This window comes from Podarcis cretensis (assembly GCF_951804945.1).
Source record: "Podarcis cretensis genome assembly, chromosome: Z".
NCBI classification, from domain to species: Eukaryota; Metazoa; Chordata; class Lepidosauria; order Squamata; family Lacertidae; genus Podarcis; species Podarcis cretensis.
This window is the reverse complement of record NC_137184.1, coordinates 28,933,779-28,960,352: the sequence shown is the minus strand read 5'-3', so window position 1 is coordinate 28,960,352 and position 26,574 is coordinate 28,933,779. Positions and strand designations below refer to the sequence as shown.

At 43.1% G+C, this 26,574-nt stretch overlaps 2 protein-coding genes across 2 annotated transcripts in view; one reads left to right on the top strand and one right to left on the bottom strand.

Annotated features, from left to right (window-relative positions):
- The first annotated feature begins 132 nt into the window (after nt 1-132).
- Nucleotides 133-7,054, top strand: LOC307207697 (SH3 domain-binding glutamic acid-rich-like protein 3). The gene is made up of 3 exons (XM_079961806.1): nt 133-319; nt 910-1,077; nt 1,601-7,054. Exons 1-3 carry the CDS (start codon nt 272-274, stop codon nt 1,700-1,702), a joined length of 318 nt encoding a protein of 105 aa, XP_079817932.1. The 5' UTR covers nt 133-271; the 3' UTR covers nt 1,703-7,054.
- SH3BGRL (SH3 domain binding glutamate rich protein like) overlaps nt 5,026-26,574 on the bottom strand; it is a 38,256-nt gene continuing 16,707 nt past the window's right edge. Inside the window, exons 2-4 of the mRNA XM_079961804.1 lie at nt 17,003-17,188; nt 11,349-11,429; nt 5,026-8,705 (exon numbers count right to left, since the gene is read on the bottom strand). Coding sequence (XP_079817930.1) covers nt 8,673-8,705; nt 11,349-11,429; nt 17,003-17,188 — 300 coding nt within the window. The 3' untranslated portion in view covers nt 5,026-8,672. The remainder of the gene's footprint in view (nt 8,706-11,348; nt 11,430-17,002; nt 17,189-26,574) is intronic.

Genomic DNA, 26,574 nt, shown 5'->3' with positions numbered 1-26,574 from the left:
TGAGAGCATATAGGCCTGCGTTGTGAGGGCTTGCCTTTTTTTTTGAGTGGCAGCTCCAGCAGACCAATCCAAAAGTACGGTGAGCCTACAGGCGGAGAACGGGGCAGGGGGATAAAATCCAGGCAGCGCAGATGTTGCGTTTCCATAGCAACTGCGAAGATTGTGGCTCGGGCGGGCGGTAGGGAGAGTTTTATCCAGGACGGAGCAGATAAAATTAAAGTGGGCGGAGGAGGTGGATGAACGAGGATCGGGGCCCTTAGCCGGTGTGAGCATGGGCACTATTCGGGTCTATTACACCAGTGTCACAGGATCCAGGGAGGTGAGAGGAGAGCGTTTAGACGAGAGGTAGAGACGCCCCCCCCCCGGGATGCAGCGATAGAGCCACCAAACGGAGGGTTGGGTAGGTGTGTCCATCATTTGGCGCGGAATAGGAGGGGCTCGTGGCACAGGTGTGGGCTGACTTAGAGAAACCCCATGGCACGTCTACTCGTAAGGCACTCTGCACATGCTCAAATGCACCTTTTGGAAAAACAGGAGCCCATTTCTTACTCTCAGCTACTTTTACTTTTGGCTGCACATATCTATCTAGGCACACGCACAAACCTTGCTCTCTTCTGAGTGGTGCTGGTGCCAGGCTATTTCATGCCTTGGGCAAGGCTAACTACTTGGGTGCGCTGCTTTCCCTGCCCCCCAAATTAAAAAATGCTAACGTCAATTTTTAAAAACAGACACCTTGTAGGAAATAAGTACTTATATTTGTTTGTGGCTGAAATGTGTCTCTGAACTGTGAAAATAGATTCTAACTGGTCCTAGAGGTCTATATGGGGTAGGGGGTGATTGTCCTTCATGTAAGAGAGGCTCCATGATTCAGGGCTACCATCTTCAACAGGAATGTTTGTTTCTGCCTAGGTGAAGCAAAGGCAGTCTGATGTCATTCGCATTCTGGATGGAAACCGTATGAAGTACCAGTTAGTGGATGTGTCCATCAGTGAAAGTTTGCTGCAAGAGATGAGGGACAAAGCTGGGAAGCCAGATGCGATTCCACCTCAAATATTTAATGGAGAGGAGTATTGTGGGGTAAGAGATCAGACTCTACACAAACACAAAGACACACACACGAAGCAGCTAAGAAAAATAAGAGACAACCTGCTGGATCAGGCCAAAGCTCCATGTAGTCCTGCACTCTGTTCTCACAGTAGCTAACCCACAATTATATTTTATTCATTTGAACTATTGTTTATTGCATTTTTAGCCCAAACTTCCTCAAACATCTGAGCACCATTGCCTTCCGTCAATGATTCTTACAACAATCCTGGAGGCAAGTTGGGTTGAGAGATAGTGACCTCTCCAGCAAGCCTTATAATTGACTGGAGATTTGAATCCAAGCCTCTCAGGTCCAAGCTTTTTCCAACATGATGTTCTCCAGCTGTTTTGGGACTACAGATCCCGTAAGTTCCAGACAATGGTTAGCAATAATGGGAGTTGTAGTCCAGCAACATCTGGAGAACACCATCTTGGGTAAGATGGCTGTAACCATTACGCATACCAGATTTGTTGGTTTCTTGAATCTATATAATGGGCTGTTTGCATTTGTTTTTAGGATTTTGAGATGCTGTATGAAGCAACTGAAAATGAAGAAGTTAGGAAGTTCCTGAAGATAGGAAGGGTAGACAATGTTGCAAGAGAAGGGATTTCCATCTGAGATGTGGCTCCACATAGATATTAAAATATTGTCGTTTTTTACTTAGATGAAATTTGTGAATCCTGCGTGTCAAAAAAATTCCAAGCTATAAATACCTTAGTTGCACAAATGACAAATCAGCTTTTTGGATAACGTTTGCTTCAAGTGCCATGCCGTCTTCTCTGTGAAACACCGTTCAGCACTACCTTCTTCAGAAGCTCAGTGGAAACACATTGTTTTTAGCTATGAAAAAACATTTTAGTATAGGTACTGGAAAATATTGCACATCTGGATGGAATATTCAATTAAAACGGCAGCCAAAGTGTATACAAAATCAGCTGATCTGTTAACAGTCCTTTGTGTCTCATGCCCATTAAGAACATAGGAGCCCACTGGATCAGGCCAGTGGCCTTTATAGTTCAGCATCCTCTTCTCAGCAGTCAATCTAATACCTTTGGGAAGCCCACAAGCAGGATCTGAATGCAATCTCCTGTGATTTCCAGAAACAGTATTCAGAAGCAACCTGCCTCCGACTATGGAGGCAGAGCATAGCTACCATACTCAGTAGCCATGATAGCCTTAACCTCCATAAAGTGTCTAATTCTCTTTTGAAGCCAACCAAACTGATAAGACATTGCTGCTTCTTGTGTGAGAGAATGTCATAGTTTTAACTATTCAAATACAGTATGCCCAATGTGGTAGTTCATAGAACTACTTCAAACAAACAGAAAGAACCATTATTTTTATGGAAGATTGCATGATACACAACACGATACAGCCCACAGAATTAAGACAAGAGCTTCAAGATGGTTTGGGGTTCAGATGAAAAGGAGCCTGGCTATGTGTCCTTCCTCCTTTGTCATTTGTGGCATTTCATTTTAGATAGAGGAAAGTAGGCTGCAGGTGTGGATTGGCTTGCATGGAGAAGGTCTCTGGTTCCATCTCCAGGTGGGAATGTTCCCTGCCTGAAACTTTGAAGAGCCACTGCTGGCCAGTGTAGACAATACTGAACTTGATGGACCATTTTTGTGACTCGATATAAGAAAGCTTTGTGCCTATGAAAGGGTCCAATCTCCCCTCCTCAGCTATTATAACCTTAGTAATTATCACCACTGCCCTGGGGCTGCTCTGTGAATTATTATTTTTTTTTAATGCGTGTTGAATGCAAAAATATGTATGCAATGTCACATGTAGTTTGGACCAAAATGCTGCTGTTCATCATCACTTCCTAAAACAGAACTCTCTTGTACAGAGCTACTGCAAGCCATTCTCCTCCCAACATCATCTACCCCTCCATCAGCCAAGATTTTGTGACTCTTTTGGTGAATACTTTAGCAGATCTCAGGGTTTTTCAGTACTTGCTAATATTTCCCTCTTGTTTTTCAATGGCCCACTTGGGCTTCATTTCTGTTTGCTTTTAGAATACATGATTAAATATAAGAGAACACAGTAGAAGTGGGATCCCCTGTTGTAGGATGGAGCAAAGGGAAAGGGAAAAGCTGAAGGCCAGTCTCTCTAACATGGAAGCATGTTAGATATTACAAATAAACAAGACACCAGTAAAGCTTGTGTATGTGTGTGTGTCAGGTAGAAATCTTTATTATGAAATTCATACTACTGTAACACAAAAAAGAGTGAACGGAAAGATGCAGAAGTACATCTGTTACTACAGATTTTTTTGAAATCGATTTTCATTGCTGTGTGTTGATTACCAATATTAAGACTAACTTAGCAGAAAGACAAAATACCCTTCAAAGAAATCAGCAATTGTGAAATATATATATATTAAGAGAGAAGCAGAACATCCTGTGATTTTATTTCCTAATCCAGGACCCAGAATGATCACAGAAGGGGACAGAAGGATTTTTTTTTTTTAAAAAAACCCCATTAAAAACAGGAAAGGCAGTCATTAATTAAAAAAAAACCTTAAAAAACAACCCCAAGATTGTTAAAAATGACAAGCCTGATTATTATTAATAAAAACAAGAAAGTCCTTACTTGAGGAAAGAGTACATTATTTCAGGTTTTAAATATAAAGCACAAGAATTCAATTTTACCAAGTCTCAAAAAGCAGTTTAAAGGCAAATCTCTTACAAAGGAGATGTTGGCGTAGTTCTCTTGGTGCTGCTGAATGTACATCTGGGGTTGCCTACTTTTTCAAGATGCAGGTGTGCCATGCATGACTGAATGCCGTTCCATACAAACAAACCACACCCTCCATGTAAACAAGGAATTTTCTTTTTGCATGATGTAGTTATGGCCTATGGTCACAGAATGAATTATACAGTAGTACAGTGGTACCTTGGTTTTCAAACATCTCAGAAGTCGAACGTTTCGGTTTTCAAACAAACCTTGGAAGTTGAACATGCTACGCGGCTTCTGCTGGGTGCAAGATAGTTGTCAGCTATTGAGTCCTTGGTTTTCGAACATTTCGGAACTCAAACAGTCTTCCGGAATGGATTACGTTTGAAAACCAAGGTACCACTGTAGTAGTAGTACTACCATTTTATAATGGGACAACAATGAATCACCTAAAGGGGTATACCTCAATGAGAATTAGCCGCTTGCTGGATTATTGTGCCCTCAGATTGCCATCAAGGCAGCCTGGACTGCACAATCTTTTTTTCTTTAACAAGCTAGCAATAATGCTTGTTACAGATTTATCACCATATCTCCTCGAATCATTGCTTGCTACTTGAACCTGCAAAGCAGTCCAGGGATAATAAATGGCACACTAGCATTCAGAATTGAACATTTTCTTCCCAGAACACATGATAAAGTTGACCTGAACTGGGATTCACAGTAGGACCAAGATCAAAATTGGGCTGTGACTGAACAAAACTGAATACTAGAAGCAACAGCAACAGCAGCAGCAGCAGGGTTCGGCTCACAGCACAGATAAAAGCCTGTACTTACTTTGACTTTTGATATGAATGTAAGACCTCTTCTAGCATCTGGTTTCCAAATAGTATTGGTTGGAAGCTTCCACAAAGTGTAGGCAGCTATCCTGCCCAACTTCGGATCTTAGCCACTGATAATAAAGAGATCAACCGGAGGTTCCATTTTAGCAACTGTAGCTAAGAGGCATGGATAGGTCTGCCTTCTGTGAATTTATCTAATTGGCAATTAAATTCATTTAAGACACAATCGTAACTATACCCTAAGACAGAGAATTCCATTAAAATGTGATGGTACCAACTACTAGCCATTGCCTCCTACTGGAAAAGTCTCAATATTCTATGAATACATTAACCCAACATTCACAGGTGCTGTTTTTGCAGGGATTCGGATGGGTTTGCGAATTCTTTTTTAAAAAAACAAAACAAAACACAAACAATTCTAAATTTGCAGGCTGTTTGGAATTGCTTTATTGCAATACTATGGCATGAGTCAATATGACAATCTAAGATGTTTCGTTGCCTTACTGGTTGTAGAAATGACAGTAGAAAGGAAATGTCAAAACTGCTTCCTGAAATTGGATGTGATATTCCCTGTTGTGATACCCCCAAGACTGCCAAGTTATGATGATTCACGTAAGAATATTTGTTCCCACCCTCCCATACTGTGTTTGGAAGAAGTCACATTCCTGGGAAGGAGAGTGAAGGTGTTAAGGGGACTCACGACCTCAAGATCTTGTACCATGGCACACCATTCAACACAGAGAGAAGTGGGGACTTACATTTAAATTTAGAAGCACTATTTTCCCAGTGCTGACTCCGTGCGAGTTATATTTACATGTCCTAAAACAGCCACGTTTTTAAGGAAAGCAATTTTTTATCCCACTTGTAAAAGTGAGCAACTGAAAAACAAAATCCACAACACAGTCCGAAGTTTCTAAAATGCATGCAAGAAACTTAAAAATACCCATCTGTTCAAGCTCAATACATGGACCACAACTTCAATAGGCCACCACTGTTCTTTCCGATGCAATGTGTTCATGCTTTTGTCCTTCCAACAAGAATTATCCTATCCCACCCTTGACTCAATTTACTACAGAGTGCAGTTAGAGCTGAAGCGTCTCCAGATGCTAATTCACTGGAGGACAAAGAAAGAGACAGGCAAAAAGAGATGGCTTCCTACTGTATGGCAAAACATGGAAACAAACCATTGGTTCACCCTACTTTCTGCAGTCCTACATCACTTTGGGCACACATGGGCAAATACAATGTGTGAATCGGGTCCCCATGGGTGTAGGCCACCTGTTTCAGTTATTAAAATTGCTGCCTATATATCCCTAATCTGGTTGAAACATGAATGATTAATCTGGAGTGGGGAACCTTCTTCAGCCAAAGGGCCACATGACCTTCTAGACAACCTTCTGGGGGCCGCATGCCAGTGGTGTGTGACAGAAGCAAAAGTGGAACAACAATTTGCTCACATATCCCTCCATATCTTTCATCTAGGAAAGCAAGAAGCACGATCAGAGCTTAAGGGCACATTATATCCTGGCAAAAACACTAAATAGGTATAAAGCAGGCTGATGTGACTTGAGAAGAGACCCACAGATAAGGTACATTTGCTTCCCAGGCCTGAGGTTCCTCATCCCAATTAATCCCCAGAGAATGAAGAACATGCTATGGATTTCTGTAGCCCTCCTTCCATCTTGTGCACTGGTCGCGCTTCCATTTCCTAGGTCACTTCCAGACAAGTGACTTATTGGGCATTCAACCTCATTTGTTTTGCACAAAGTTTGTGGGCAAGTTATATGATGTGCACAGTTGTCAAGCATTCATTCTGTATTTTTTTTGGGGGGGGGGAGGTTACATTGCATCACATCAAAAATCTGTTATGCTTCACTTTACAGTGCATTTTCCAATCACATCCTTTCAAAAGAAGATCATTTGGAATGGGAGAAGTAGGTTTATTGTTCAAGAGTGCCAAATCCACATTAAAGGTGTAGCCTAGATTTGCTGGCATGCAACTGTATCCCAACTGCAGTTGTCTGGAAGTGGTCCTGGTTTCTTGTTTCATTGGTATGAATTAGGAAAAGAATGGACAACAAGACCCTCTAAGCAATGATTAGAGACTATGGATTGAAGTAGGTTTGCAACCCATAGCTTGCAAGCAAGCAATAACCCATAGTTTTCTGATTCAGATGTCACCGCAAGCTACAGTAATCACATCCCAAAGGACAGAAAGGAGAATCCATGCAGAAAAGGGGAGAAAGAAACATATTTTCCAATCCAAACAGAGCTCATACTAAGAAACCTGCTCAGAAACAGCATTTGGGCTAAAGCAAATAGTGAAAGCTACTCCATATACTGCTGTGCTTCCAACTCTTTTACATTACAGAGCTTGTAAAATAAGGCAGCAGCTGCTTTTGGACTGCACCCAGTTCTTCAAACATTGCATCCAACATTTTCTATTGGGGGGGGGGGAACAGGTCAGCGAAGGAAGTCACATAACTGCTTTCTCTTTTAAACTCCACTGTCTTCTCAAATATTCTGGAGTATGGAGACTTTACTCCTCAAGCTCATCACCCAGGTCTAACAAATGATAAGATGGTGACAAGCTACACTATGTCTAAAAAGGAAGCCTGATTCTCAGAGCGCTTGCATACAGTAGACAGTCCTGCAAATTCGTATGAATCCCATTCATAAACACACCAATTAAGGGAGTGGGGGGAAACCCTTGAAAAGAAAATACTTGGTAACAAGGATCAAGTAGACTATTAAGGTCAAAATCAACAGATTAGAAAGCATCTTTGTTCAATATACAAGGGGACAAGAGATAAATTGTGGCCAGTAGACAAAAGGTGTTTGGCAAGATATCACTGGATCAGAGCTTTGGCACACAGTCTTCAAGATTACTTTCCAACTTAGAGGCCTTGATGAATCAGTCCCCCAGAATGCTTTCTGAGTGAGGTTATTGCCTGTTGCAATGATAACAGCTCAATATTGCACTAAATGAAAATCAACACGATGAGCAAAGATTGCTGAAAGCAGCTTCATGGCATTGCAAATCCACGCTGACAAATCTGTAGAGGTGGCATTTTTTCTCATTATCTCTCTTCCTACAAAGCAGCGAAGATTTACTCAGAATGACTATTATTCCAAATAGCAATAACTTGATTATGCTTTTCAAGTTCTAAAACATACACGAGCAAAGTGGAATGGATTTTTTTTTGCAAAACGTCGCATGAAAGGCTTCAAAGTTTACAGAAGATGAGGACCAGAGCAGGTTTATTTCTTGTGGTTTTTTTGGCTTATTTGTAATATGGTTTGTTATGTACATTTCACCATGACTGCACTAAAATCTTACACAAGTAGGCATTTTCAGGTCCTTGAAAAGCAGATATATTATAATGTAATCAAATATTGAGTTTGTGAGAATTCCTCACATTGGTCACTCCAATGAGAATTATAAGGCATTTTTAATAAAGGTTTAAGCTGTGTGCTGAAAAATTACAGTAGACAATTTCAAAATGCATCCTACAAATGAAGAAATATCCTAACCTCAGCAAGCAACTACAACTATTACTACACTACACATTAACTTTTTTTGTTTCCAAAATCACATTTAAAGAAACACCTACATTATTTTTCAGTAATGTTTTTGAGGCACTGGCGTTGATTAACAGAATTATTTGCTGCTGTTTCAGCTGTTGGATCTACAAGTATAACTACAGAATTGCATTACTAATAGTAAAATAAGGTGGGGTGTTTTTTTAAGTTTACAAAAAATAAAATAAAAAATTACAAAATTGCCAAAAAGCAGATTGCACCACTTGGGTGAACAAGTGGGGGGGAAATTCATTATTTCTAAACACTTCCTTTAATGACACCCTTTGTCTTTATGGCAAGTTTGAGTTTTCACTTGGCATTTTCCATTTTATATTCATGTATAGTGGGGATGCTGTGTGCAGCAATCAGCATAGGGGGCGGGGGTGGGGCGGAATTCTTGAAGCATAGATAATTTTGCTACTGTATCAAAAAGCTGTTGAAATTTCCCTTCGCAGAACATTTAAGGCTTTAGGCACAAGGGAAAATATTCACGCTTCCTGCTTCGCCAGGGCTTCTGCCTCCTAGAACAACAACAATAACAACAACGTCAGAAATAAACAAAATGCAAGGGTGTTATTACTATTAAAACAAAAGAATGGCAACTTGGACACGTGTGTTTGTTTTGATGACAGACAAGAAAGGAAAAATTGTGGCGCTACTTGGGCAAATAACAAAGCCACATTGTGCAAATGGCAGAATTCCCACTGATCTCAGCTTATCACTCACAGGCCCAAGGAGACACTGTGTGCTAGCATAGGACATAAAAGGCAGACTAGCTCAAACACCGGCTGGAACTGCATAGTCTTGCCCCTTTCACACTGGTTCTGTTGCTCATTGCTGCTTCTGCCTTCTGCAACAACAGTGGGCAGGGAGTGGCTGGCATTAGGCGGCCATGGAACCAGTGGGAAAGGGCAAGATGGCAGGGCTTCAACTAGTACTCAGCCATGCAATCCTAACCATATCTGCTCAGAAGCAAGCCCCACTGAATTCAATTGGGCTTACGCCCAGAGATGTGGGGTTAGGATCACAGCCCAAGTCACTTAAATGCCTGCAAGTTCATGTTTCAAGGATACTGCCCCACCAACTGCAGTCCTTCTTACTTACAGGCCAAGCCAGGGGTGGTCCTGCCTGCCATCTTCCTCCTCCTTAGTCTTGGTCTTCCACTTGCAGAGCTCAGCAGGAAGGAGGAGGATGGGTACAAAGCTAAAATTAGTGGGCTCTGGCTATCATTGGTTCTAGCTCTACCTACCTTCCTACCGCCCTACTAGTCCCAATAGGAACCAGCACCCCTGGAAGAATCTGTTCCAATGTCTCTTTATCCTACATCTGTCAAAAGTTTTAAGTTGCATTCTAATTTGTGCAACAGCTAACCCAGAAAGTCCTCCCTAGAGATGCTCAACAGCTACATTCCTATGTGTTTCCTGGATTGTGAACTCCATTTTTTGCTGTTGTTGGTGATGAGTTTTTAAACCAGCACATTTCTAGATGTTTCCATTTTAGAAACCTTGATTTTTTTATTTTGCACTAAGTTGTTGCTTTGGGTATGCTTTAAACAAATATGTGGGTGGGTGTGGGTTTGTTTAAAAAACAACCACCCAGGTTTTCTGCACATACAGTATGTACTTAGCAGGGCCAATCCTGGCTCTCAGGTGTGTTTGCAAGGATATCACATGAACATTTTTTGTGTATACTCAAATCCTGCAATCAGCAATTCAGTAGCTAGGTTTTGAAAAGTCAAGGTATATCCCCCAGAGTTTCTTTTCAGGGAAACTGGTGTGTGTCTCTCTGTGTGCAAGAGATATAACCAAAACACACACATACACAAAAAGCAATGGTTCACAATACAAATGCTAAATATTTTCAAATCCTCCCCCTTTTAAATTCAAGGAGTCAATAAGCATGACAGCTAATAACCTTAAGAACAATAACCTTAAGAACCAACTTATCAGATCAAAAGGTGGGCTGGAGAGAAAATGTAGCACTGTGAACACTTGATAGCGAATCAATTACTCTTCAAACGTGTTTACATAGAAGAATGCTAGCAGGCAAGCTAGTCCTATCTCATCTGATTGAAATCAGAAAAGAATTTTCCCATTTCAAGAGCTCTCACAGGAATCCAGTGCTTAACTAACCTAGACTGCTACGCAAAACAAGTCTGTAAACTACCTAAGGCAAAAGTCTATTACAAAGAGACAGCACTTTCCAAGAATGTTCAGATATTTCACAGCTAACATTCACCTTTACAACAAACGCTTTAGCAAGTTCTGATTTTTAAGGACTCCCTCTTCTGTCCCCTCTTGTGGATTGTTTCCCTACCCACCTTCTCTTTCCTACACATTATGGTAAGCACAGGATTTAAGCAGTCTACTTTCTGCCAGAAAAAGCAGCCAACCTGTGGGTTAAAGCCTCAGCGCCTAGGGCTTGCCGATCGAAAGGTCGGCGGTTCGAATCCCTGCGGCGGGGTGCGCTCCCGCTGCTCAGTCCCAGCGCCTGCCAACCTAGCAGTTCGAAAGCACCTCCGGGTGCAAGTAGATAAATAGGGACCGCTTACCAGTGGGAAGGTAAACGGCGTTTCCGTGTGCGGCTCTGGCTCTGGCTCTGGCCAGAGCAGCGATGTCACGCTGGCCACGTGACCCGGAAGTGTCTCCGGACAGCGCTGGCCCCTGGCCTCTTAAGTGAGATGGGCGCACAACCCCAGAGTCTGTCAAGACTGGCCCGTACGGGCAGGGGTACCTTTACCTTTACCTTACTTTCTGCCAGAAAAAGCAGCCAACCTGGATCAAGGCTAAGGTTGGGGGAGGGGAAGTTTAACCCTTTCCTCCCTGCAATACTGCCCTATCAAGGGTATACCAGCAATACACAGCACCATTGGGGCAATTATCAGCACCTCTCTCTCTCTCTCTGTGTGTGTGTATGTGTGTGTTGGAGGTGGGATGATTTTCAGTGGGACAATGGTGCAGAGGGTTAGGTGCCCCCAATGCTGCAGTCATTATCTGGATAGTGATCCTCCATAGATGCTTTCTGCAAAAGCACGTAGCTTGAGTTTCTGAAAACAAGTAGAAATCTTCCTTTAGAACTGTTACGATGTTTTACTAAAGAAGTGAAAATATTTATGCAAATACCTGGGGAAAAATAAGCAGGCATCAAGATGAAATTATACGTACCTTGGAACCAGGTGGGGCAGTCAAGCCTAAAAAGGCGTATACCGCATTATTCTCTCTAGCTTCGAAGAAATCGTCATAGTTCTTTCAGATTAAAAAAAAGCAGAAAGAGAATCAACATTCCAGCAATAACAATCCAGTTAGAATGGCTCATCCAAGGGTCACCAACATGGCACCCTTGGGCACAGTAGAGCCCATTGAAGTCTTCCCCTCACACTTGCAAAAACCATTCTCACTCAATGCCCCCTTGGTTGTGAAGACAGTTATCTTCCTCTCCACTGAAAAGTTAAGAAGTTGGAAATGTGACACTCCTTCCTTTCAACTCTACATCCTTTTCAAGACTCAGATTAATTCTACTGGTTCCAATGTTTACACTTTGGTAAAGCAAAATGTTTGTTCTCTCCCCCCAACTCTCTCAGGGAGGGGCAGATCTGGGGAGTAACCAGAAGGCGCTCACCCCAAAATCTAAAAAGGCTGGTGAACCCTGGGCTAGTCTTTGAGATATGGTAGGTGGGAGCTCATGCAGGGAGAAGTGTTCTCTAAGATAACTAGGCCCCAAGTTATGAAGGACACAGTATCTTGTTCTTCATTAGCTGCATTTGCAGGTGGGGTTGATTGAGTTGCTTCCCCCCTTCCTTCAAGAAAGAACACTCTACTCTCACTGCCAGTTGCCCTACGACCACAAAACAAAAATGAGGCATACTCTGGCCTGTGCCATCAGCCAAGGGCCCAAAGGCTGCTGGGAGCTGCACTCCATGACTCCTGGAAAAAGCATCATGTTAAACAAGAGACCAACTGGTTCTTACTGGTCAATAAAGGAGAAGCTGCTAGCTTTCCTTTCCCCACCTCATTCCTTTTTCTTTCTTCCTTTTTTATCATGCCCTCAAGAGGCTGTCTTATCTTTTAATATATGTGCAGGGCTTAGAACATTTTGGTGCTTTTAATATTTCCCCTCTAAATTTCTTCCTTGGAACTCAAGGCAACATATATGGACTCTCAAGTCAGTCTCCCAATTTGGACACTGACTAGATCCCAACCCACTCAGCTTCAGCAAGTTATATCAACTAACTTTTTGGACCACACCCTGAGATCTTGTAAGAACAGACCAAAGGCCTAACTAGTTCAGCTTTCTGTTCTCATCACAGCCAGATGCCTCCAGGAAGTTTGTTGGAACCTGCCTGCCTATTAACATCATTTTCATAGACTTAATTCCATGTTCCCCCAATACAGGAAGCAATGCCACTCATTGCTCAAATGAGGGCCTTTGGGGTGATGGCCCCATAGTGGTTGAATGCTCTCCCCTTAGGCAACTTAGTTATATACGTCTGGCATTCAGAAATTGGTACAAAACTCACATGTCTGGAAAGGCTTTGGAATCATAGGAGCCAACTCCCAGGGGCCAAGGGATCTTCAACCCCCGCCCCAAATAAAATATTTGAGTGGGCTGCCCCCCCCCAAGTTGATGGGCATTGCCAATTAAATGGCACCCATGCACTGCGTCATGTGATTGATTATACGGGGAGGGCTTACCAAGAGACCACCTCCCATATTTTATTCAAGTTGGTACCCCCGTTTGGAGTGACAATGAGTTGGATTTATTGATGTATTTTGACATCACAGGATTGCTAGTTTCAATTAGCCTCAGGAGAAAGTTATATTTGTATACAGTGGTACCTCAGGTTACATACGCTTCAGGTTACATACACTTCAGGTTACAGTCTCCGCTAACCCATAAACAGTACCTAAGGTTAAGAACTTTGCTTCAGGATGAGAACAGAAATCATGCTCCGGTGGTGCGGCAACAGCAGCAGCAGGAGGCTCCATTAGCTAAAGTGGTGCTTCAGGTTAAGAACAGTTTCAGGTTAAGAACGGACCTCCGGAACGAATTAAGTACTTAACCCAAGGTACCACTGTACTGCCTATGCAAATATAACCTAGCCAAGATTTTTTAAAAAAACTTGGGGTGTGGTTTTTTGGGATGTGATTGAACAGTTTTTTATTGTAACATATACACTACTCTTTTATTATTGGTGTTGTTATGAAATCGTTCTCACAATTGTTGATTTTATGATGTATTGCTGTTTTCATTGATAAACGCTACACACCGCTATTGTAAGCATAATTTTTTTGTGGAAAGACATCATACAAATAAAGTGAAGATGATATCTTACTGATTTTTAGGATCCCCCCCCCCTTTTTAATTGCTAAGTTGCATTTTTATAAACTGAGCGTATAAAAAAGCAGGACAGTTTTTAAAGTGTGTGTGTGTGTAAAATAGTAATTATATTCTATTTCTTACCCACCCTTCATGAGAAGAGTTTCCTTGAAAAGTTGTCGTATCTAGTGCGGGCTGGGAATTAGAATGCCTGGCAATCGTCTAGCTCCCAAATACAGCATTAAGCTCCAAAATTTCTAACATTAACAATGTATAGCTTGAACATGGGGCCAAGACAGTAGGTCTCAGTATCCATGGCAACAGCAATACATGCATCTTTAAACTCCTACTCTGTTTCTTCCTCCTCCAGGTTCTAAAAGGACTGGATAATTGCCCGCTAGGCCAAGAGGCACAACATCTGATACTTGCAGAAGACACAGATGTTCCCCCCCACTGCCCAACTGACACCCTGGAAGATGCCAACAGTGAGCATCTCATTTCTTGCTATCAAGTTGTACTACAGAAATGAGAGGCCATGCATCTTTCTGTAACTTGTCTGTACTTGTAATGAATCAGTCTTTTAGTGTAGCACGCTCCCCTATTCTCTGGGTAGCCTTCTTCACTGTACTGTTTTCAACATCTTCTGAAATCTACCCAATAATTGTTTTTAAAACTGCCAGTTTTTAAAACTGCAAACCAGTTAGAGAATTTGTATTTTTTAAAAAAATTAGGTGGTGTATAAATCATTAAAAAAACAACAACCCAAACCATCAAATCACTATCTTATCTTTTGAAGCAGTACTCTTTAATAATCAGCATCCTATTTAAAAATGAAAAATTTGAATAAGAACATGGGAGGAGATTGATGCTGCAATCCTGTACAGATTTGCCTGGAGTGAATGGAAATTATTTCTGAGCAGGCATTGCACAGGATGACACCGGTAAATCCCAAAGTTTTCTGTGTCTTGAATGATGGAAATCTAAGTTAACTCAAACAGGAAGCTAAAGGCAAAAAGGGAAGCTACACATTTCCACATTTTAGTGGGACTGGATCCAATTTGCGCCAGGGAAAGTTCAAGCGTGTACACTGCTTAAGCAAATACAGTATAATGTATTTTGGTAAGGCAGAGTTGCTGTTTTTAAGTGACAGCTGGTGCTCCGACCCCTGAAAGGGAAAGGATAATGAAAAATAGACCACCCAGATACACCATTTCCTTTCAATTATTATTATTATTAATTAACCATCATCAGTGACACAGAACACATTGCTGGATTCAGTCAGGTTGACTCTATACTGCCAAGTGTGACAGAGGAAACCAGTAATTTTGCAACTGCAGTTGAGAAAATACTAGTGTTTAACGGAGCCAGCAAGAGGTTTTTCAATTCCCCGTGATGTAATCAGCCTAGCTCTTTAATGCAAAGCCTCTCCCACCAAAGGTCACAGATCTCGGGCAGGTCACATGGGAGAACCAAAGTGAAGTTAGCCAAGGAGCTGCCATTAAGGGCAAAACATTTTGCATGTCTTCAAGTCATAAAGGCCAGGCACCTAAAGCAGAGTCTCGTCTTATGAGTATCAAGGGAATAACACAGAAAGCTCCAGATCAGCCACAATAAAACAGGAGAAAGGGGTTGGAATATGAGCAACTGGGCAACTTATTATTCCACACTGGGCAACTTATTACATGGTTTTAACTCCTCAAAAGGTTCCAACTCCTCAAAAGATTCCATCAATAGTGTCTCTGAAAATTTTTACATATCATTTGGGAAGACAGGCAAACTAATGCCAGTGTACTGGATGAAGCAAAGATCACCAGTGTCAAATCAATGATTCTTCAATATCAATTTCGTTGGACTGGTCATGTTGTTCAGATGCCTGATTATCATCTTCCAAAGCAACTACTCTATCCCAACTTAAGAATGGAAAGCGAAATACCGGTGGATAACACAAGAGGTTTAAAGACTTTCTCAAGGCAAATCTTTAAAAATGTGCTATTAAAAAAAAAGGTAAAGGGACCCCTGACCATTAGGTCCAGTCGTGGCCGACTCTGGGGTTGTAGCGCTCATCTCGCTTTATTGGCCGAGGGAGCCGGCATACAGCTTCCGGGTCAGGTGGCCAGCATGACTAAGCTGCTTCTGGCGAACCAGAGCAACACACGAAAATGCCGTTTACCTTCCCGCCAGTGCGGTACCTATTTATCTAGTTGCACTTTGATGTGCTTTCGAACTGCTAGGTTGACAGAAGCAGGGACCAAGCAATGGGAGCTCACCCCGTCGCGGGGATTTGAACTGCTGACCTTCTCATTGGCAAGTCATAGGCTCTGTGGTTTAACCCACAGCGCCACCCGCGTCCCACTAAAAAATGTGCTATAAACACCAACAATTGAGAAAACACTGGACTGCCAGCGCTCCAAATGGAGAACAGCCTTTAACAAAGGTGTTTGAAGACGCTCAAACTCAGGACAAAAGGGAGAAATGTGTTAAGAGGAAGGCACGCTTGGCAAATCCTCACCGTGATCAACTCCTGCCCGGAAACCTATGGCCCCACTGTGGAAGGACGTGTGGATCCAGAATTGGCCTCCACAGTCACTTAGGGACTCACTGTTAAGACCGTGTTCATGGAAGACATGGAAGAATCTTACTTGGCTACAAATGATTGCCAAAGAAGAAGACATGATTTTAAATTTAATCAAAAAACCTTTGCCGGTCTAGGGAGATTGGCAGGCTTTTAAACCTGTTTGTAAGTGTTATATTTGTAACCATTTATATATGAAGCTATGGGACGTGGGTGGCGCTGTGGGTTAAACCACAGAGCCTAGGACATGCTGATCAGAAGGTTGGCGGTTCAAATCCCCGTGATGGGGTGAGCTCCTGTTGCTCAGTCCCTGCTCCTGCCAACTTAGCAGTTCGAAAGCACGTCAAAGTGCAAGTAGATAAATAGGTACCGCTCTGGCGGGAAGGTAAACAGCGTTTCCGTGCACTGCTCTGGTTTGCCAGAAGCAGCTTAGTCATGCTGTCCACATGACCCGGAAGCTGTATGCCAGCTCCCTCGGCCAATAAAGCAAGATGAGCGCCACAACCCCAGAGTCGGTCACGACTGGACCTAATGGTCAGGGGCCCCTTTACCTTTCCCTTATATATGAAGCTGTTTTATGCTGAGTCAGATCATTGGTCTATGTAGCTCAGCATTGTTTACACCGACTACTAGAGACGCCAGGGAGTGAACCTGGGGCTTTCTGTGTGCAAAGCAGATGCTCTACGACAGAGCTACAGCCCTTCGCCAAACTTTTAATACAAAGTACAAAAAAGGAGGACAAGAAAAAGAAACTGCTGCCCCCTGTCACAATATCCCCCCACCCCAAACCGAAATTTGGCTCCTGAAAATTGGATGTTCACTTTTGGACTAGGATGGAGGATTTCTTCTCAGCCCTAATTTCAAGGCTTGCACAGGAGAATTTCCCACTGTATCCTTCCAAAAGGCAGGTAAGAGAGGCCTGGTTCTCACCCCAAGGTACCGGCCATCACTGAAGATTCGTGGAGGCAAAGGATTCCCACTGGTCGGCCGGCAGTTTTCGGGGATGTTCTCCCGCATCCATTTGCGGTTCTCTTCATTGGCCGCAATGTCCTTCTCCTCATACTCTATCTTGTTGACTTCCAAAAAGCCACACACGTCCTGCTGTTGCTTTTTAATCTGGAACAATATATATATATATAGGAATCAGGTGGGAATAGAAATTTAGTAATAACAGGATCAAATCTCATGGATCAAGGTAAGCCGGGGGGGGGAAGGGGGAAGAGAGGTATATCTTTACAAGACATTCTGAAGCAACTGATGGATGATGTTTCATGTGCAACGGAAGGAAGTGCCTCACAATGCAGGGGCAATGGTAGGAAATGCCCATTTTTGGTTTACTGCCCTGTAATACTCTGTAGTGTTTACCATAAGTAAAATCTCTCCAGGCAATCTAAGTGATTTTGCAAGTCTATACAGAAGGAAAGGCAGTCTTTCAGGTCTCAAGTCGTTCTGGGCTTTATATATTAGTAACAATATATTGAACATGTCCCTGTAACTGATTGTCAGGCAGTGAAGTTCCCTCAGCACAGGTGCAATAATGTACATGACTGGGTGCTACAATCAACATCATGGCCACAAGGTTCTCACCAGCTACACCTTATGGACCAGACTCAAGGGAAGCCCCCCCAAAGAAGGCATTACAGCAGTCCAATTGTGAAGTTATCAGTGCATGAATCCCAGTGGCCAAGCTATCCCTGTCCAGGAAAGGGCATATTTGGCATACCAAGCTAAGCTGGTGACCAGCAACCAAATTGCTGTTATGGGTGGGACTACAAAGAGGTTCTCCAAGGCCAATCATAATGCACAGGCAGGTTTCTACTAATAAACAAAGTGAACTACTCCTGGCCTACAGGAGCATCTAACCATGGTTACTACCATTTCTCACCCAAATGTAACCTACATTATTTATTCACTCGTGACTGGATAATATCCTGGGTTGTTGGCATCCATCTGTCTTGAGAGACAATGGAGGACACACTCCTTTACAGAAAGGGCCAAAAGCTCAGTAGTTGAACATCTACTCTGCATGCAAAAGATCCCAGATTCAGTCTCTGGAATCTCCAGGTAGGGACAGGAGAGCTGCTGCCCGTCAGTGTAAACAATACTGGGCTAGATGGACCAGTGGTCTTACTCAGTATAAAGACAGATTCCTATGTTGGTATAATGAAACTGTAGGATTCAGGCAGCACATCTGTCCATCTCCAGATAACTCCTGTCACTAGAAAATAAGCTTAAAAAGAGGCTGGCTTTAAGCTAATGAAACTACTGTTAAGAAAAGCAGCACTACAAACACTGTGTTACTTCCGATTCAGGCCAGATGCTGGACTCTTCAGGCAGCTTTCCCATATTTGGACAAGTAAAAACACCCAAATCCTCCACTGAGCAGATGTGAGGTCAGAAGATAGGCAGACAAGCTCCAAATATGGTAGCTAAGCTCCTTGGCATGCTGCAGTATAGAGGCTGAAAGGGGAAGCAAGAGGGAGAAATACAAGTTGGTTCTCACGTCTGAAGCTTCTGGTAGGATGCTCATTCAGCTACGTACACTGCAGTGACATGAAGGATGAAGGCAGAGGCATGGTCTACACATGCAGCAGAACAGGATGGGGAAATGGACTAGACTAATTGAGACTGCAAGTCTGAATGTTGCCTTGGCATTACAGCTCCTTCCTTGCAAATAGAAAACCAGCACAACAGGCAAAGGGCTTGGCTAGAATGACCTCTCTGATGTCCTAGTTTTCTCTCTGCTAGGAGGTATTTGTTGACAGGGCTACCACCCTCATTCTGCTGTATGTGCAGAGCAAGCCCAACAGACAATATTCTCTAAGCCAACCTTCAGAAGCCTCCTAACATGCCTGCACACAATTCCTTGTCACCTATGGCTATCAAGGTGGTGCTATACTGCAAGGCTGCCTTAACTAATCCTCATAGTTGTTTTTTTAGGGTTTTTTGCAGAAAGGAAATACGAATGTACAGGGTCATGCAAGCAAGGGGATGTAACTTGTACTGTCAAAGAACAGACATAGAGGAGAAAATTGAAACAGACTTTTAAAGAGAAAACAGAAACGAAAACCACACCTTTTGACAAGGATCTGTGTGGATGGCCAGTCACACCGTGGATACTTTCAAAATTAATTAAACAATCCAGAAATGATTCTGCTCTCTGGAATAAGCTTGCCTCAAGCCAGGAACTGCTCTGTGTTTTACAGAAACACTGTGTAGTCAGTACTCTAGCTCACACTCTTCTCTAATTAATAAAGCAGCAAGCCAGCGGTACAGAGCCAAAAAATTTCTGAATTATTTTCCAGGGCTTTCTGTATCCTAAGCTCATTAGTAACAACAAATAGATGGCAATGACAAATAAAATATTTGGAATGCTTGACAATTTCAAAGGTTGGTTTTTTTAAAACTTTGCTTACTAAACGTAAGAGTAATAAACATGCTAAAATGAGATCACTCTCTAGAGCACAGGGAAAACTAACACAACAACTTAGTTCAACTTGCTGTCTGCCTTTTTAAAATGTGTATTTGGCAAAATGTCCTTCCAGTGGAGTGGGGGAGGGGAGGGCTTTAAGTCTCCACAGGATCGCTTCTAGAGTGCCAATCAGCTATAGAGCAGGCACAATACAGAATGATTCTTGAACACTGTCAGACCAACAGCAAGACAGAATGGAAAAAGAAATTTATGTCACACAGTGAACTCGGGAATAATGGTGGGTAAAGGTAAAGGGACCGCTGACCATTAGGTCCAGTTGTGGATGACTCTGGGGTTGTGGTGCTCATCTCGCTTTATTGGCCGAGGGAGCCAGTGTACAGCTTCCGGGTCATGTGGCCAGCATGACTAAGCAGCTTCTGGCAAACCAGAGCAGCGCACGGAAATGCCATTTACCTTCCTGCCGGAGCGGTACCTATTTATCTACTTGCACTTTGACGTGCTTTCAAACTGCTAGGTTGGCAGGCGCAGGGACCAAGCAACGGGAGCTCATCCCATCACGGGGATTCGAACCGCCGACCTTCTGATCGGCAAGTCATAGGCTCTGTGGTTTAACCCACAGTGCCACCCGCATGCCACAGCGCCAGGTAGGGCAAAAGGCAAGGAGCCCGGCAGTAGGGGGAGTCTCCATGCTCCTACCTACTGAGGGTGACACTGAGGATAAGGGGGAATAAGAAGCTGGCAACCAGTACTGTCTCTTGGACTGGATATAAGACGGCAGGCTGGCACCCCATCTTCCCTAAAAGGATGTGCTCATAGCTCAGGTAAAAGTCACAGAAGTGTGCAGTAACAAAAGGGTCTGAAAAGCCAGGAAGCACAATTAAGCTATTTTGGGTAGGCCTATCAGCAGCCCTGTTTCCTGAGGAACGCTTAGGAGAGCTGCAGACTGAGAAGCCAGAACAAATAAATTCGCCCCAGCTTTGCCCTCATTTCAGATCAGCGGGGCAGGGTTCAGGATCAAGTGCAGCCAGGTCTCTGCTGGGCCTACTCTGCCTAGGGCTAGCTCAACCTGTCCCAGCTACAAGTTATCCTTTGTTCTGCTTGCTTTACCTAAATACCACAAACAAACAAAGTATCTTGGCGCTAATCATCACACATCCATAAAAACAACACAAAAGTCATTTAACCTCTGGGCAGCGATTCACAAATAACTGACAGACTGAGCAAGACACATCAGAAGCAGGCATTTGAAACAAATTGCTGGCTTGATATTGTATTAATTAGGCAACATCTTCCCCAACCAAGGCACAGATGCACTAAACATCCTGTTTCTTGCAGGAGCAAGGCACCCTCAATAGTGCCTCTCTGGCTGAAGACAAAGATTGGCTAGGGATACATGGTGCAAGGTAAGCTGGTCCCAGACTGTGTATTAAGAGGAAGAATTTGACTTTGTAGCCTATAGACAGCTAGTACAGATCCTTTGTGTGTTACTCAAAGGAGAATGTCTTCCTGACCCCAACCATCTCACATCCTGCAGCAAAAGAAAACCCACACTTTGGAAACAAATATATGGGTTCATTACCCAACTGACGGTAAGCCCCCTCAGCACCCTCACAGAACTACAATTTCCAAGGTTTCAGTGAAGAGGGTTAGTTTTCAATATGAGCGGTACCAAAAGGTGTATTTTTAAAAAACAACAACCACCAGGAATGACACTCATTGTTTCTGGCATACCACTAAGTTGTACAGGGCATCCTTGGTGCCAGCCCACAGGATCTGTCCATTCAAATTGCCTGAACTGCTGTTGATAAAACTCAGAAGAAGAGAGCCGCTTTTCAGTGGAGCGATAACAAGGGAGAGATGGGCTGCTGCCAAGTCAAATTAATTTATCCACAGGGAACTAAGCCAATCTGGAGGTCCTAACTGCATGTCGTTTCGACATTCCAGAGAACACCAGGAATGCACATACCATTCCAATTTGAAAGAGCACCCTGCGAAAGTGCCCAGCTGAGAACAACAGTTGTGCTTTCAGAGTCTAAAACCAACACAAAACCAGCCAAGAAGTTAACCTGCATGCCACAAACAAACAAAGCCAAGAACTTTTATTTCTAAAGGGCACAGAATTTCCTAGCATTACTGTAAACGAAATAAAAGGAAACTCTGAAGCAACTGGAATTTGATGTGGCTGCTTGAGTCTAGCTGGGCTTTTCGGCTTTTCACTTTTTGAAAAGGCAACTTTTTTTCACTTTCTGGAAAAGTCGGGAACCTTTATCAAGCCAAGGCTCCATTCACTTCTGGGAAATCTTCTGGGGGCCACATGCTTATAGTGTGCAGGGCCAGAGACAGAAGTGAACAGAGTAACACATGCAAATTTTAGCTTTGTATGGGAGGCTTGGCTTCCTACAGTAGCCTATAAACACTCACAAACCCATCTCTCTCCAGGGAAGCAAGAGGCAGTTCCAGAGTTCAAAGACCCATCCTGCCTGGCAAAGGCACACAAGAAGGATGCAAAGCAGGGCGAGTGAGAGTGTGACCCAGAGAAAGGAGGGGTGGCTGGGGACGAGAGTGACCTGGTAAGAATCCCAAAGGCCAGGAAGAGAGACCTAGAGGGCTGAGCTTTTGGAAAATTTTGCTGGCCCGGGTGCATGCCTGCTCCTCCCTTCCCATCAGCTTGTATATTTGTAAATCAAATGAGATAAACATAGCACAAATCTCCAAAACTTCCTCCTTACAAAAAAACTGATCCTGTAAAAATGATGTGGGGCACACAAACAAATCCTCCAGAAGACTAGATATGTTAGCCTATTGAACCAAAAAAAAGATCAACCAAGGTATTCCAAGCCTACAAAGTCATTCAGCTGAGACAGTTGCCTCCTTTTGTCCTCAATGAAACATAAAGGGCTTGGGTTCAGACATAGCTTGTGGAGGACATGAATATACCCAATTTGCCCTTAGGGATTTTTTGGTAAAGCAACCAACCCTTCAGTTAGAGCTGTTGGAAGAGATGGCTCAAAGGTAAATGCATAACCTGGTTATAGACAAGTCATTGTTTAGCTACACAGTGGTACCTTGGGTTACAGACGCTTCAGGTTACAGGTTACAGGTTAAAGACGCTTCAGGTTACAGGTTACAGGTTAAAGACGCTTCAGGTTACAGGCTCCGCTAACCCAGAAATAGTACCTCGGGTTAAGAACTTTGCTTCAGGATGAGAACAGCAGGCAGCAGGAGGCCCCATTAGCTAGTGGTACCTCAGGTTAAGAACAGTTTCAGGTTAAGAATGGACCTCCAGAACGAATTAAGTTCTTAACCCGAGGTACCACTGTAGTGTGAACAAGATCATAAAGCAAGGGCTGGTGAAACTGAGCCCCTCTGAATGTTGCTTAACTAGAATTCACAACATCCCCTGTTACTGGTTATGCTGACTAGGGATTGTGGCAGTTGGAGTCCAACACTATTGGGGGGGGTGTCAAAGGCTCCCCACTCCTGCCTGAAAGACTACCAGCTTTACTGCTACAGAAACTTTTGTTAGCTACAGACTACTTCACCAGTTGCATATTGTGATGCATTAGTAAACAAGCTCATCTCACAAGAAGTTTGGCAACCTTTAAGTGCCAAATGGTGCCACAAGATTTAGAGTATTTAGATGTAGAGTTTCCTGAAGGCTACATAAACATAACACCCTGGAATCTTACAGCTCACTCTTCTTCCTTAAAAAGAACATTAATAAACACAAGCTGGTTTTTTCCTCTGCCACTGCCATTTCCAGATACTCAGGTTGCACAAACCTTCACAACATTCCACTGAGAGAAGCAAGAGGTAAACTTGCAATAAATCAAGAGACAGCACTCATTGATGGAAGCAAAATGCCATCTTGGCTTTGACTTTTTTCACTTTCTATTTCAGTAGCAAATCAGAGTCAGAACTGATTCAAAAGCAGAACAAAGGTGCTCTTCAATTATCAACCCTACAGATTAACCTCCTCACCAAATCTATCAATCATTTAATGCTTTAGTTTATTAATCTGCCAAAGAAAACTATTTAAAAACTTGTGGCCAAGTTTTCTCTCTCTTGAATGTGCAGAAGGAAAGACATAGAGCCAGTTCACACCTAATGCTAAACCAAACTATGTCTTCAGGAGAATGCACAAACAAGTACCATAGGTTCCTCAACAGATCATGGTCACCGTGCTCCTCCCCCAATCCTCCCGCTGCTGCTGTGCTAAGTCATGATTTGGTTTAGCCTGTCATCTGAACTTGGGTTTATGGTTTGTCTTGCTCCACTAGCAGCAGAAACAGGGCTGAAGAGAAGCAATGAGATGTCATTCTCTGCCCCAGGAGCCAGTGCTTTTGGGCTAAATCACAGCTTGGCTTAATGCTCCATTTGAACCAACTTACTATGGTTTGGAGCTCTGTGGAATAGTCTGTGAGAAGGAGCACACATTGTTTGGAAAACAAAAGCAGGCAAGAATTTCTAAACTGTGGTTTGTGTTGTACATTTGGAAGCTGAAACTACAGTCTGGGTTCTAAGTTATGATTATTGCAGTCCATGGTTTAGTGTGATGTCTAAATTGAGACAATGCCACTCAGTGGTGCAGAGGCAGGTAGGGATGAGGTTCTGTCAATTATTTAACAACAGGGCAACAAGGCCAGCTCCTGGGGTGCTATTTGCTAATCTTCTGCATGCCAAATAAATAAGCTTTATTATGAGAGAAACCCATCAAGGAAACTAGGCACAAAAAGAGGTAGATTGGCATGGCATGCATGGATAAAAGGGAGGGTGTGGAGAAGGATTTCCAAAGTCCCAAGCAAAATGACACAAAACAGTGAACAAGCTTTTGAGTTCACCAGTATTCTTAATCAGGCTAGATGTTAAGCAAAGCAGGATTTGAGCAGAAAATGCTCAAAATGTGCAAAAAAACCCCAACCTCTAGCTTGGTGTTCAAGCCATAGTATGCACTGGCCAAACAAAATTCATGAAGGGGCGTGGCTATGGTTGTCACAGAGTGCCAGCGTTTACTACCACACCACTGATGTCACCACTTTAAGAAAAAACGACCATGTGGACCTCACTCCTCAGTCTCCCAAAGACTTCTAGCAATCTTGTTAATAGGGTGCTGAGTACCCTCAGCTGGTGCTGACATCTCTTCAGACCATAGGGCATTAAAGCACCATCAGGACATTTGCAGCAAAGAGCTCCAAGCGCTTTCCCTGTTGCTCTGCATTGCATGAGGTCTGATAAAACATGACTATTTTTAGAAGTGGGTAATTACTGCTGAACTCTTGCTGCTTCTGCTGTCTCAGGCACTGGGGCTTTTTTGAGCCAAGAATCATACATGAAGTCATGTCACCTGCAAAAGCTTGTGCAGCTAGCAACAAAACATTCTGGGCAACTGGTGGACAATCAAAAAAGCACATGGATACAGTATATGTGTTTGATGGTGGCTTTGAAATGCATATGCAATGCACCAAAATGTTCAGGCAGGAGTTGTGCTGAGAGAATAAGAAAATACCAAAAAAAAAAAAAAATCTCAAAAAATTAACTAGAAAAGATGTAATGGTTTCAGATGGTGAACTTTTTTTAGTGAAAACTAAACACACCTCACCAAGTGTGAATTGCTAAGACTGGATACATTTAGGACTGATGATGTGGACTAGCTTCAAGGTCACCAAGCCATTTCCTTCATGTGTGTGCCTTGAAGGCACATACAGGTAATATCACAAATGGTAATGACACATTTAAGCTACATGAGAATCAGCCTCTGTAAAGTTCTCATCCCACCATAGATAGGATAGTACAGAACCGGGATCTGGGACCTTCTGTAACAAAGCCACTGCTAAGCTACAGTGCTTCCCTCAGACCCAGACGCTTGGAGAACTTCATCAAAAAAAAGAGGCTTTGGACGGGCAGGAAACCCCAGTACACTTGAAGAACCATGTTAAGCAGCCCAGCTCCCCCAGACATTTCACCTTGGGCATTGGACAAGCCTGTACATTGCTTCAAAGGATCCAGAATATTTACCTTCACTCTCCCTCTCCTCATGAGCTAAGCCAGAGCAGGGTCCAGTGGGAGAACTGGTGGAGGATTATCTGGCAGGCTGCAAAAAGGCCAGAGGTCTAATCAAGGGGAGATGGCATCAGGTGCATCGTGCAGTCACCAGGTGATGGAACAGGCTCTACTTGCATAAAACTACTTGGGATGCTTCCAGACAGAGATTTATTGCAGAATCAGTGTTACTTTGGCACAGAAGTTTTTTTGCACTGTCCACATGACATAATTCTCAACAAAATGCCAGTGCGCATTTAAACATAATAATAATATGGGTTTCTGTTTTATCACAGAGAATCCGTCAATAAAAAAAATGTCTTCTATATCTGCAGTCATTGCTGGAGGGGAGAGTCTCTGTCTTATCTGTTGTGGCATTTTGTGGGCAGTGTCTGTCACTTTGCCTCTACATCCATTTGCTCCTCACCTGAGCATTTGCTCCTCACCCAGCTATTTTGTTTCTGGTGATTTAAATATGGACATACCGGGTACCTATTTCCACATACTGAGGCACGCTGGAATTTCCGCAGGCCAGTTTGGAGGAGCTATTCTCTGAAGAGCTAAATACATGTGGGAAATTTCCATGGAGACGGCAGGTGGCATTCAACTAAGAACAGAGTCACAAAATTAATGAACTACCTTAATCATATTCATTAGTTTTAATAGGTCTACTTCCTATAAATCACAGCATATACATCGGTTCCCTGGGAAGAGAAGATTGCTTGTTAAAGCACCCTGGTAACTGTGGCTCTATCAGGGGAATTGGGGGTGGGTTGCCTTCTAACAACTCTCAGCACCCTTAACAAACTACCAAGAGCCTTCTTGGTGGGTGCTCCCGAACTTTGAACTGCCTCCCTAGAGAAGCTAGACTGACTCCCTCCTTGTTGTTCTTCCGCCGGCAGGTGAAGATTTTCTTGTTCCAACAGGCTTTTAGGAACTGACTGCTTTGAATTAAAGCACTGCTGCTGTGCTGGTTTTATTGTACAGGCAGTGACCATTTCACACAAGGGTTCCTTGCCCCCATGCATAT

Bases quoted from the DNA above. Each gene is read 5' to 3' on its own strand.
- LOC307207697 (XM_079961806.1), top strand. From the start codon at position 272: ATGGGCACTATTCGGGTCTATTACACCAGTGTCACAGGATCCAGGGAG. The intron at 320-909 runs GTGAGAGGAGAG...GTTTCTGCCTAG, and splicing joins GTGTCACAGGATCCAGGGAG to GTGAAGCAAAGGCAGTCTGA. The intron at 1,078-1,600 runs GTAAGAGATCAG...ATTTGTTTTTAG, and splicing joins ATGGAGAGGAGTATTGTGGG to GATTTTGAGATGCTGTATGA.